Source organism: Drosophila ananassae, chromosome XL, assembly GCF_017639315.1.
Source record: "Drosophila ananassae strain 14024-0371.13 chromosome XL, ASM1763931v2, whole genome shotgun sequence".
NCBI classification, from domain to species: Eukaryota; Metazoa; Arthropoda; class Insecta; order Diptera; family Drosophilidae; genus Drosophila; species Drosophila ananassae.
This window is the reverse complement of record NC_057931.1, coordinates 19,100,609-19,114,288: the sequence shown is the minus strand read 5'-3', so window position 1 is coordinate 19,114,288 and position 13,680 is coordinate 19,100,609. Positions and strand designations below refer to the sequence as shown.

At 36.8% G+C, this 13,680-nt stretch overlaps 1 protein-coding gene across 2 annotated transcripts; it reads left to right on the top strand.

The window, feature by feature from the left end:
- Window positions 1–11,519: 11,519 nt before the first annotated feature.
- On the top strand, window positions 11,520–12,048 carry LOC116656407. Of its 2 annotated transcripts, XR_006507632.1 has the most exons (3): window positions 11,520–11,631; window positions 11,777–11,934; window positions 11,994–12,048. XR_006507632.1 is itself a non-coding variant. In XM_032455961.1 (2 exons), exons 1-2 carry the CDS (start codon window positions 11,608–11,610, stop codon window positions 12,000–12,002), a joined length of 336 nt encoding a protein of 111 aa, XP_032311852.1. In that variant the 5' UTR covers window positions 11,520–11,607; the 3' UTR covers window positions 12,003–12,048. The 2 variants fall into 2 exon arrangements, 1 of the variants encoding a protein (XP_032311852.1); XM_032455961.1 differs by having other exon boundaries at window positions 11,520–11,934.
- The last annotated feature ends 1,632 nt before the right edge of the window (window positions 12,049–13,680 follow it).

The following is a 13,680-nucleotide window of genomic DNA, read 5'->3' as shown; positions in this document are numbered from 1 at the left end:
AATTTTATTAGGATCGGCCGACTATATCCAAGAGCTCTTATATAACTGAAAAATCGGAATTGGCTTAACTTTGTTGTATTTGAAGCTAGAATGATGGGACTTTCTACGGACTTCGTTTTGGACAATCTTATCCGATCTTTCATAAGCATCTGCCGACTGTATCCTATATCCTGCCATATAACTGAACGATAGGAAATGGTACAACCTTGATATTTTTAAAGATGTTTGTTGTATATAGGTATACAAAATTGCATATAACAAATATTCTTGTTCGGCTCGTGTAAGAAAAAAAAACAAAAAAAAATCAGAAACGTGCCGAATAAGAATGTTTTTTATATGTAATTTTGTACACCTATATAGCATATTTTCGTCACTAAAATTGATATCAGATATTTTGGGTTTCGCGTGCAGTTTCGTCAGCGGTATTTTACCTGTTTAAGAGGTTTTTTTATATTAAAATAATCTAAGCGAAAAAATAAAAATCTAAAATAATCATTATTGGTGTTTTTTATACCCTTGCAGAGGGTATTATAATTTTGGTCAAAAGTGTGCAACGCAGTGAAGGAGACACCTCCGACCCTATAAAGTATATATATTCTTGATCAGGATCACCTCCTGAGTTGATATGAGCATGTCCGTCTGTCCGTCTGTCTGTCTGTCTGTCTGTCGGTTTCTACGCAAACTAGTCTCTCAGTTTTAAAGCTATCGAGTTGAAACTTTGCACACACCCTTCTTTCCTTTGCAGGTAGTATATAAGTCGGAACGGCCGGGATCGGTCGACTATATCCTATAGCTGCCATATAACTGATTGATCGGATATGCCATAACTTTGGTGTTTTTTAAGTTAGAGGGTTGGGACTTTCTACACATGTTATATTTGACCAAAATATCTTATTTTGTACATAAGATATTTTGGTCATTTCATAAGGATCGGCCGACTATATCCTATAGCTGTCATAGAACGATCGGAATTGGCATAACTTTGGTGTTTTTTAAGTTAGAAAGATGGGACTTGGTACAGATTACTCTTTGGGTAAAATAATTGAATATGCCAAATTTCATAAGGATCAGCCGACTATATACGATCTGCTATATATCTAATAATATAAGATGCGTGGCGCCACCTAGCGGACTGCGACTCAACTGCAAGGGTATATCAACTTCGGCTCCGCCCGAAGTTAGCTTTCCTTTCTTGTTTTTTTTAAATATCACTTAATTTATAATTGCGGGCTATGTATTAAATTTTTTTAACATATGAGTGCACATCTCTATATACCAAGTATATAGGTCCAAATTAACACTATGATTTTTCCGCGATCACTAATCCAGACCATTAAAAATTAGAAAAAACCGAAAATCAAGCAATACTGTTTACTAAATATGTACATATATGGGTAATTTTCCAGAAAGGTCAACCGCGACAAAAAAATTCAAAGTCAATAAAAGAATGTTTTTTTCACACATTTTTATAGGAAACCTATTAAATTTAAATAATTTAATAATATTTTACATTTACTCAATACCACATAATAAGACATTTCTAAATATTTTGATGAAATCAAAGTCTTAAATGTGCGAAAGTTTAGTTTTTTGCATTTCAGTGGCACGATTTGTTTTAAATAATTTTCGTAAAGAGAGTTAAAATTCATTGATATTCACTATTTGTAATTTTCCATCTGGTTTCGCTGAAATCAGCGTTTGAAATGGTTTTTGAAAAAGTAACTTCTGTCTGTGTTCGTTGCGACAGCCCTAGTTTTTTTTTTTAATTTTCTAAAATCAAAAAGTCTTCCAAAATGAATATTTGACATGGTTTTTTCCAATTGGAATGCGTTGGAATGTCGCGTTCGACATTAGAGAATTACCCATATCCTAAATATTCCACTCTATGTTAGCCGAATTGTCCTTCATTAAATTGATGGTCAACCCTGCCTTGCATAAATGGGAAGCAACTGCGGTTAAGTGAGTCAGGTGTTAATACTAATACTACTAAGATACTAATAAGTCGTCTAGGTGTCATCACGTGAGACTTCAATTGATATGGTATAACCTTATCCGTTAATCTGCAGATCGTTTGGGACACCATCCAAAAGGCAAACTAATATAGCCGATTTGGGACAACAAAAGCGGTTTTTGGTCGAGATTTTTCTTTTAAGGCAATTTGCCAAAACGCATCTTTTAAATCGATCTTTGACACGCATCGAACTGCGGTCAGTCTACTCAATAAACCTTTGCGATAACACTATTCAATTTACGTCTTCTTCAAATATTCTGTCAATTTTGCTACACAAAAGTATCTCTTTAGCTGGCAATATAGGATAAAATCGCTGCTTGATGTGAAACGTATCATTTGTGTCGATTACGTGTTCTACCAATTTTGTTAAGTCCAATCCGTCACATTCAGTTGTAGGAAATAACTTATTGACGGTCTGAACCCCGGTTCGAACCCCTCAAAACCCCCCCCTGCGTGCGCCCCTGATTTTAGGCCATCCTAACAGTTCTGGTGGGATTGGACTTAAAGTAGAATTTGATTTTCGTTTGAATCTAATTGCGGACATACCTCTTGTGTGAATTGCGGATGTCCTGTGTCCTGTGACCGTTTCCCGAATGCGGATTATATTTAACACATTTTGGTTGATAGGTACATATATAAAGCTCCACATCCTCAGCAAAACACACGCCGAGGTTTAAGACAGGTTGTCTTTATTTCAAAAATCGTTCTCTCCATGGTCAAAACTTCATCTTGTTGGTTCTCTAAAGAGACGTCTAAAATTATTTTATAAATGCCGTTGCTTATACTCATTCTTGCCAAAGAATGCCATATGTTTGTGACCCTCTCGTCTCAACGCTGACACTGATGGAGTATCCACATGCAAAAGTTCATGATATAACTCTGTCCTTAGATTGTATCTAACTTCTGTTACGATTTCTTTATCAGACAATGGTTCCCGTAAGGCATCAGTAATTGCAATCATGGCATCTACTCGTTAGGTATCTTTAATATCTTTTTCTGTACGTTGATATTTGTATCTCTATCTTAATAGAGTGTATAAACGGATCCTTTGATTTAAATCTATCACAGCAAAAAGTAAATGTCCAAATTTTTGAAGCAATACAAATTTTTCATTTATACTTTGGGATGTTAAGCAGTTAACTCTTTAAATAAAGTCTTCTACCGAGATATCACTTATCAGCCTCGTAAATTTGATATGCCAATTCGAAATAATACCAGCAGTTTTATCCGATAAACCTCTAAAGGTTCTTATTATTATTATGTCTGTTAAAGTGATTGGATCGTGCTCCGCTATCTTAACTTATACGAGGATGCAGGGTGCAGGAAAATGCCATTCAAGTTGCCGTTTTTCTGGGTTTTTAAATGGCGATTAATAACAAGCTATTAGGGGTTATACAAACTTCTTCGGACAAGGTTGCTGCCATTATTATACGAAATATCTCCATAGAACTTGCTATCAATTATTGGATTCTTTATTCGCAAATACCATTGGCATCGGCATTAGCCTAAGAATTCTGACGCGATGTAGCTTTTAGACTCGTTCGGGGATTTTCATTTGCATTCGGCCATTGGTCGGGATTGTTCCGGTGGTTATGCTATTGTTTGCAAAGCTCTAGTTAACCTAGATTGGGGAAAGATCGATTCTGCAATAGTCGAATGCTGACTTTAAATCTAAGCACGCTGACAACCACTTCGATCGAACAAGTTTCATTATTATCTACCCAATACAATGCATATTGGCGATGGAATCTGTGTTTACTTGCAGACTCCACATATTCTACTTGAATATTGGTTTCATTGCATATGGTGCAGCTTATTGTAGTATCTGGATATCTTGGATATTCCTGCTACCAAGTTTTCTAAACTGCGTCCTACTGCCACTATATATTTATACCCTTGCAGAGGGTATTATAATTTTGGTCAAAAGTGTGCAACGCAGTGAAGGAGACATCTCCGACCCTATAAAGTATATATATTCTTGATCAGGATCACCTCCTGAGTCGATATGAGCATGTCCGTCTGTCCGTCTGTCCGTCTGTCCGTTTCTACGCAAACTAGTCTCTCAGTTTTAAAGCTATCGAGTTGAAACTTTGCACACATCCTTCTTTCCTTTGCAGGCAGTATATAAGTCGGAACGGCCGGGATCGGTCGACTATATCCTATAGCTGCCATATAACTGATTGATCGGAAATGCCATAACTTCGTTGTTTTTTAAGATAGAGGGTTGGGACTTTCCACACATGTTAAATTTGACCAAAATATCTTGTGAACAAAATTTCATAAGGATCGGCCGACTATATCCTATAGCTGTCATAGAACGATCGGAATTGGCATAACTTTGGTGTTTTTTAAGTTAGAAAGATGGGATTTGGTACAGATTCTATTTTGGGGAAAACAATCTGCCAATTTTCATAAGGATCGGCCGACTATAAACGATCCGCTATATATGTAATAAAATAAGATGGGTGGCGCCACCTAGCGGACTGCGACTGAACTGCAAGGGTATATAAACTTCGGCTCCGCCCGAAGTTAGCTTTCCTTTCTTGTTATATAATAATTTTGTTCAAAAGTGTGCAACGCAGACATCTCCGCCTTTATAAAGTATATATATATTCTTGATCAGCATCACCTTATCGATATAAGCATGCCCCTCTGACCTTCTGTTTGCCTACGCGAACTAGTCTCTCAGTTTTAAGGCTATTGAGTTGAAACTTTGCACACATCCTTATTTTGTTGAGTCTTTCCACACATGATTTGGCCAAAATATCTTATAGAAAGATGGGACTTGGTACAGATTCCATTTTGGGCAAAGTAATCCGATTTGCTAATTCCCATAAGGATCGGCCAACTATATACGATCCGATATATATATTATAATATAAGCTGCTACGTAACTGCAAGAGTATATAAACTTCGGCTCCACCCAAACTTTTGACTGTTGTTGGGGTCTTACTACTAGAAAAGCTAACTTAACTATTCAGCTAAGGTATCCCGCTTCCTTTCATTTTGGTCTATTGAACTGTTGTGGAAAAGAGAGTCTTTCCAAGAATGCTCAGCAAAACTAATCTCCAATTTTAATTGTTTTCCAAACAAATTTTTTAAAATCACATTCAATTGGCATCGATCCAATATAAGTTCAGAACAAACAAGAAAGGAAAGCTAACTTCGGGCGGAGCCGAAGTTGATATACCCTTGCAGTTAAGGTTGTTCCATTTCCGATCGTTCAGATATATGGCGTCCAAGGATATAGTGGGCCGATCCTTATGAAATTTGGCAATTTGGATTATTTTGCCCAAAATAAAATCTGTACCAAGTCCCATCTTTCTAACTTAAAAAACACCAACAAGTTATGCCAATTCCGATCGTTCTATGACAGATATAGGATAGGATAGTCGGCCGATCCTTATGAAATTATGTACATAAAATATGTTGGCCAAATATAACATGTGTAGAAAGTCCCATCCTTCTAACTTAAAAAACAACCAAGTTATGGCGTTTCCGATCAATTAGTTATATGGCAGCTATAGGATATAGAGGGCCGATCCCGACCGTTCCGACTTATGTACTACCTGCAAGGAAAAGAAGGATGTGTGCAAAGTTTCAACTCGATAGCTCCAAAACTGAGAGACTAGTTTGCGTTGAAACCGACAGACAGACGGAAAGACGGACAGACGAACAGACAGACAGATGGACATGCTCATATCGACTCAGGAGGTGATCCTGATCAAGAATATATATACTTTATAGGGTCGGAGATGTCTCCTTCACTGCGTTGCACACTTTCGACCAAAATTATAATACCCTCTGCTAGGGTATAGAAATGCAAGACTGATATTGTAAAGCCTGATGATATACAAGGAATAAAATATATTTAATAAACGTGAGTCTTGATCCCTTGATTGGCTATTACTTAACTGTGTGAGCCAAAGATCTCTTCATTTAAATTGTGAACTTTTGGCCATAACGGGAACAGGTGAAATTGTGAGGGAATATATAATATCTACATATCATGCTTCACGTATGGTCATCTTGTACAATATACATTGCACGGCTCCAACGTCATTTCATCTGTAAGGTCCTGGTTTTAATCGGTAGCCCGCACTGTCTGTTGCCGCCCTAACTCAGGGCCAGAGGATGGGTTCTTGTGCTTCTTCAATCCAGGGGTTACTAAATAAAATAAGTTTTCGACAGTGCTAAATAAAGAAGTGGCCAAAGTTGTGGGGGAAGAAAGAATGAGGATACCAGCTTGGAGAACTCAAATGTAATAGATCTCTTCTTTACCCGCCCTGCCTTTTTGCACCATTATCATTGGGCAACCCATGTTGCGTTAGCTTGTCTCTGAAAAACCCACTGAAATATTTAGACGCGATTCATTATATCATCTGTTGAGCTATCAGCGTTTTGATAGCGGCCGAATTAACAAGACGAGATTCAATTTTAATATTCAATTTATTATGGGTCAATTTAACCCCAAAACTAATTCCGCGGCCGATCCAAAACAATGCCGAAAAACAAGTGCATAAAACCTAAGAGCTTGCGCAGAAGCTCCACCAAAGCTCCCAAAGTGCATACGCTACAAATAACAATAAAGCACATGCGAAACTGGGAGACAAAACAGAGAAGAATACATGCTGATAACAACAGTTGCAGCTAAGCATTTTATGATTATTATAAATTCATTTTTTGGTGGCTGCTTGGCCGAACATCAACCTTACTTCAATATATTTAATATAGGTATTTCAGCGTTTGGTTCATTATTCCTAATATAATAAAACTCTAATCCTAATTCAAAATTATTATTTCAAAGGGATTGAAATCCTAACCTTATAGCAATTTATTTAAAAATTTACGTGGATTTGAATTTACAAAATAAGAAATATAATCTACTTTACTTAAATGATGGAACTTCACTCCATCCTGAATATTCATTCATTTATTTATTGAATGTAACAATTAACGTTTTTTTCTAAAATTTTTAAAATTAATTGTAATTAAGAGTTAGGCAAATTATTCTAATAATTATTCTAATTCTAATTTTATTACCTCTAGGGTTAACTCAGGGGAAAATAAATGTGACAGTAGGTTATAATTTTTACAGGTAACGCGAAAAGGATCATGATCCGCAAAATTAGATCTGCAAATTGGTAACCAAAGGGGTCGGAAGGACCTGGTTGACCTGTTTGGAACAAAAAAAAGTATCTTTTCCAGTAAAAGTTTCGAGTCAACTTCACCAAGAATGATTTTATTAAGGAGCATGGCCCCAGCAGAAGTACGACGTACCTGCAATGGTGGCAGGTCTAATAGCTTTAGCCAACAACGATATGGTGGAAGAACACCATCTGAGTTCCATTTTATATATTTTAAGGCAAATAAAAGAAACTGCTTTTGCACTGATTCAATACTTCTTTGATGAACCATATACTGCGGACTCCAAACGCATGAACAGTATTCAAGGATCGGTTGAGCCAAAGAAACATACAAATTTTTAGCGCTAGATAAAAGCAAGTACTCCTCTGGCTTTTTTGACTGTTACAGAAATATGTTCATTAAACGAAAGCTTGTGGTTCACCTCTAAAATCATTCATTAAGGAATCTAATCCTTATCCGGGATAAGGATTAGGATCCGGGAATCCTACGAATCCCGATCTAAAACGAAATTCCTAAGTGAGTACATGACAACATGAGGCATGCTACGATTAAACGTCATAACCTTGCACTTTGAGCAGTTTAGTGAGAGGAGATAGTTACAGTACCACAAGAAGACTTCATCAAGGTCAAATTGCAGATGTCTATGAAAGAAGTAGACAGAGAAAGAAAAACAGAGCTTGACATCATCAGCTTACATAAGTATAATAGCATAGCTTACGACACTAGGTAAGTCGTTAACAAAGAGGATAAAAAGAAGAGGTCCTAAGCAGTGGCGGCGCGAGCCTCGTTGGCGCTCGGGGCGAAAGGCCGCCCTTTTTTGCATTGATAAAATTTTTTGGCTTTTTTTTTTTTTTGGACCAGCAGAAAATGAGATATCCAAGGTTGAAAGAGGATTAGAAACATCGAGATGATCAAATTTAGACAAGTAAATATTGTTTATATACGGAATTTTATAAGGGTATGTAGAATTTAAATTATAATAATCGGACGAATAAGTTGATTGAAAAAATGAAGCTGAGATTAGCAATACCTTGTTCTGAAGAATCAGAAATATTTTTATAAGTTAGGGAACGAGGAAAAAGACTAGATTTACGTTTCATATTGACAAAAAAGAATTGAAGGAGCTCGGATCATTTCGGAAGTTTGCCTTTCAATTCACGATGTAAAGCTTATAAAGTTGATTATTAAGAATAATAAACTGGTTGCGAATGTAAAGAAAGTTTGTCTGATGAAACAATGATCCAGACTTAAGAAGCATTTTGTAAGCTCTAGATTTCCTGTTCTTAAGGCGAGACAGATGTTTATTAAATCAAGGCGATTTCGTTGATGAAGACGATGAAACTACAGGAACAAATTTGCCCAACGCGTTGTGGATTACATCATAAAAACAATCATTAGCAGCATCAATAGAGTTAAAAGATGAAAGATGAAGTGGTCCCAGTCAATTCCAGCTATATGATTGCGAAGAGCATTGTAATACGTTTTTCGTAGAAATTTAGTACGATACTAAGCCTTTTTGTTAGCATGAATATTAGGGACATCAATTAACACCGAAACCAATAGTGTAGGATGGCTGGTCGGTCAGGAAGCGACAGTGGTGAAGACCGATTTACAGCACAGAGGATATTATATTAGAGAAAATGAGGTCTAGAGATCTGTTAAGTGTGTTAAAGGTGAGGTTAATTTGGAAAAGATTCCATTGGCTGACTTGGTGAACGGTTCACTTCCACAGGAACAACAGAAGGCGATAAAGTATTAGGCGTTAAAAATGTATCCGAATGAATCGCATAAGAAGCAGGAGTGCCCAATAGATTGACCGCTATCGGGTTATTATTCGAAATTTTTCTCCTTGGAGATTCACTTAGTAACTTGAGACCAAGAAATTGGGTCTCAAGAGTAAGGAATTGCTCATTAAGTGCAGCAAACTGCTTACGGACATCAAAAAAACCGTTTCTCGTCTGCTTCATGTAGGTCCGCATCTCAGACTCAATCTCTCTGCAGGCAATACAAGACCATGTCAGACCAAGATTCTTAGTGATGAGATCGCTTATCCGTCCATTGTGCCCACCACCAGCACATTTAATATGTGAGCAGTTGTTGCAAAGCCAGCAGGACAGATACGAATCTCCAGTGATGAATCCTCCAAACTCGCATTTCTTAGCAGTGCAAATTAGACTCATTATTGACTGAGATTTGTCAAAAGAACTGCAAGTATCCTTTGAAAAAAATTCATATACATATATCTCGTTTATATTTTGTATTGACCCGGTACCGTACCAATAATACAACAATTGTTGATCACTTTCATATATATATTTATGCGCGGTGGTCAGTTCTTGGCGGCTCAAAGAATTAGACTAGAAAACAATAAGAGAAAAGAGTCAAAGTATAGCCTTATTGAGAGTCTTGACTCATTATGACTATGACTCGCTCTCAGAGCTTCAGCTTCAATCCTTCTCCAGGTGCCGATGTTGTCTCAGTCGTTGATTCTGTTGGCACCTAGTGCCAAGACCTACTACCCAGTCAAGATGCATCAGCAGGTCACAATATACAAGCATCAGACCTACTAGCCTATTAATAATGTAACGATAAGCATAAGCCAATATCCAACCTACTAACCCGGCAATAGTCGAAGGCACCTGAAGCAGAATCAGCATTATCAGCGGGAAGAATGAACGACTGACCGAAGCAAGCGAAAAACCAGCCAGCGAAGCCGAAATGCGTGTGGAAAGCAGTACATGTACAGCAAAGCCGAAATGCGTGGGGAAAGCAGTATAAGAACAAACAATCTGAGTCAGCAGATTCAGAGGTGGGTGACCCTGGCATTAACCTTAGTTTTAGCACGTCCATAACATTGACCTTTCTTAGATTTAATTAAGTATAATTTAGCATCTTATATAAGAGTTGTTCTTCTGAAATAAAGTCTCGTTACTCAGTGTTGAAACTACGGCACTTAAAATTGACCTACTTCATGTGATCCTGTGTAAAACGATTCACAAAGTAGAACTTTCTAAAAACTATCTACTTCGCGTGGCTCCAGTATAAACGGACCACAAGTAGAATCCGCGGCATACCAGTCTACTTCAAGTGTTGCTCCCGTGAAACGGACCACAAGCAGACCCCGCGTCACTTAATTACTCCGAGTGTTGCTCCCGTGAAACGGACCACCAGCAGACCCCGCGTTATCTGACCTACTTCGAGTGTTGCTCGAACTTCAGCTCAGGACTTCAAGCGCTCCACATTAATTCCAGCCCACAGCACAGCAAGCGTCTTGCCAACCCGAGCAGTCCCTTGCAGAATCCAGGTAAATTTAATCAGACTATTTTCGTTTTTTGACTACGACTCCGGGACATACCGCTACTCCCGCGAGTTCAAGTTTGACGTAGTTACCGCATAACGCTCTACGGACGAACAGATTCTATCTGTTCTAATTCATCCGATGTCCTGAAATCGGAAGGCTGAAGAACGTCACCTGTTTTTTGAGAGTGTGAAGAATGATCACCGGTCTCAGCTGAAAACTGCGTTTGTGGAATCTTTCTCACATTTCTCATAGCGGTGTCAAAATTGTGTGTAAGTTTGTGGGGAAAAATCAAATTTTTGAGAAAAACCTATCTCCCACTTCAACATTTATTTCTTTGGCTCCTTTCCTCTTGTCGGCATACTCTTTGCCTTTTTGTTTGCTTACCAAATCACGGTCTCTTTCTACTGAATTCTCCCATTAAATCCTGAACACCCGGAATCATGTTAGGAATCATGTCGATTGAACATTAATTCCGTTGGTGCAGACCCTGTGGTTCCATGGGGGAGTCACATTATACATTGGGGTGGGTCGAATTCCAACAAGTTGTTCAAATCGAATTCTAATAGTGCGGAAAACTTGCTACGGAATACTACAAGCATTTTGCAAAAAAAATTTTTGAAATCGGTCAATATCTTCTGTTCGCGCATCGCACTTAAAGTTTCGAAAAATTTTCGAAAATACCGAATTTTCAAAACTTCTTAAAAGTACGATTTAGTCGCAATTTTCCAAAGTTTTACTTATTATTATATTTATTTTGAATCATTTAAAAGGTTTTTTCGTAATTAGGTAAATCAATAGTGGTTTTAAGAATTTAAAATAAATAAGTTTTTAGTACAAATTTCATGCATTACGATTGTTTTTCACGCTCAGCTTTCCCCAGGATCAACGACGAGGGCGTAGTGAAAAATCTGATCCCATTTTTTTTATTGCTATTTTTTTATTTGTTTTTAATGATTTTTTTTTATTTTTTTAATGATTTATATATATTTTTTTTGATTTTTTTTAGATTTTTAAAAATTTTGTTTTGTTGTTTTTTTTTTAATTTTCTTTCGATTCTCGATACTTGCCAAAACGTCTTTTAAAAGTAGTTGATCCTGTAATTCAACACAATGCTTATTTCGCGCATCCTGAAAATTTGCTTTTGTCTATGCTCACAGATGAAAATCTTAATGTACGTAAGATCGGGTTGCAAAGAATTTTAAAAGCCAGAGAGAAGACTCCTACTGCGGAGACTTCAGTGCGCTCGTTCCTTTTGCCAAAACTAAACTTTAATGCCACTAAGTACTATGAAATGATCGACTGGTCTTCTACAGTAGTATCACCTCCTCCAGTACTTAGGAATGTGTCAAATGCAGTTTTGGTATCTTCCATTGATAACCAACTATCAATCGGTCAAAGCAACTTGCTAAGCTTTCCATGCCACACTCAAGCAGTAGAGCGAACTGTTAAGCTTGTTACTGAAGCGTCGAAGAAGGTATGTGGTTATCACAATAGGGATGGTTACATACGCTCAACTTTATATTCTCGTTGCAGTTTGCCTAAATTTGAGAACAAGTCCCAGTATACAACAGACAAATAAAACAAAATCGAAAAACAAAAAGAAAATTAAAAAAAAAACAACAAAAAAAGTTTTAAAAAATCTAAAAAAAATCAAAAAAAAATATATAAATCATTAAAAAAATAAAAAAAAATCATTAAAAACAAATAAAAAAATAGCAATAAAAAAATGGGATCAGATTTTTCACTACGTCCTCGTCGTTGATCCTGGGGAAAGCTGAGCGTGAAAAACAATCGTAATGCATGAAATTTGTACTAAAAACTTATTTATTTTAAATTCTTAAAACCACTATTGATTTACCTAATTACGAAAAAACCTTTTAAATGATTCAAAATAAATATAATAATAAGTAAAACTTTGGAAAATTGCGACTAAATCGTACTTTTAAGAAGTTTTGAAAATTCGGTATTTTCGAAAATTTTTCGAAACTTTAAGTGCGATGCGCGAACAGAAGATATTGACCGATTTCAAAATTTTTTTTTGCAAAATGCTTGTAGTATTCCGTAGCAAGTTTTCCGCACTATTAGAATTCGATTTGAACAACTTGTTGGAATTCGACCCACCCTATTATACATCATAACAAATGATTGAATTTCTTCCTTGAAATTCTTCTTGTAGGCAATTTTTACCCTTTGTACTAACGACCTGTTCATATAGTCTACTTCCCCATTGGCTTGAGGCCAATAAGGTGGCGATGTTACTGACTCTATTCCGCATTGCTTACAATATTCCTTCAATTCTGCTGTAACATATTGTCTTCCGTTGTAAGTTTTTAGCTTTTAAGGATAACCTATTGAAATAACCTATTGACATTGAAATAATCGAATTGATTTTATCACAGTAAATATCAACCAGATAAAAAATGGGAATAATTAAGTTAGGCACCGTGTGAAAATGGCTTTCTGGAACTGCGGGTCATGATGATTTTATTAAAGTGCAGAATAAATTAATAAAAATAACAATAAGAACGAACTTTTTCATAATTTGTGCACTTATAGTAAGGAAAAATCATTTATTTTATTTTTTTATTTATTGGATATGATAGTACAGTTTACAAAACTATGACTAACAGTTTTGGAGCGTAGCGCTAGGGCAGATGCAGGTGGCTGATCGAATGCATGAGAGCGGGCGACGCGAAAAGAGATATAACGAGCGAACGAGAGTAGACGGGGTAACAACGGCGACAGAACAGAGTCACGGATGTCTATTTCAATAAATTTTCGCCGGCCAGACTTGTGTCGGCTGCTGGACCCGACATAAGCCTTTAAATACTTTAAATAAGTCCATAAAAATACTAACTATATATGGCTGTATATACTGGTCTCGTTAAACTTTAAAATTTTTGATTGTTTGACTGCGCCCAAAAACCCCTGGAATCGGGCCAGAAACCGAAATCAGCAATATCAGTGGTAAGAATGACCGGTTGACCGTGGCGAGCATAACCAGCCAACTCAGAAGAAACCCAATACCAAGAGATCTGATTGGCAACCATTTCAGGCATGCATACATACGCCACACGCATGCAAAAAATTCCTGACAGGGTCCAGTGATAACTACCCGCATTCAACTAATTACTTAACTTTAATTACGCAAACCATCGGCACATAAAATTTTGCTGAACATCACTTAATTCAGTCGATATTTTGTAAGCAAACTGCGTCA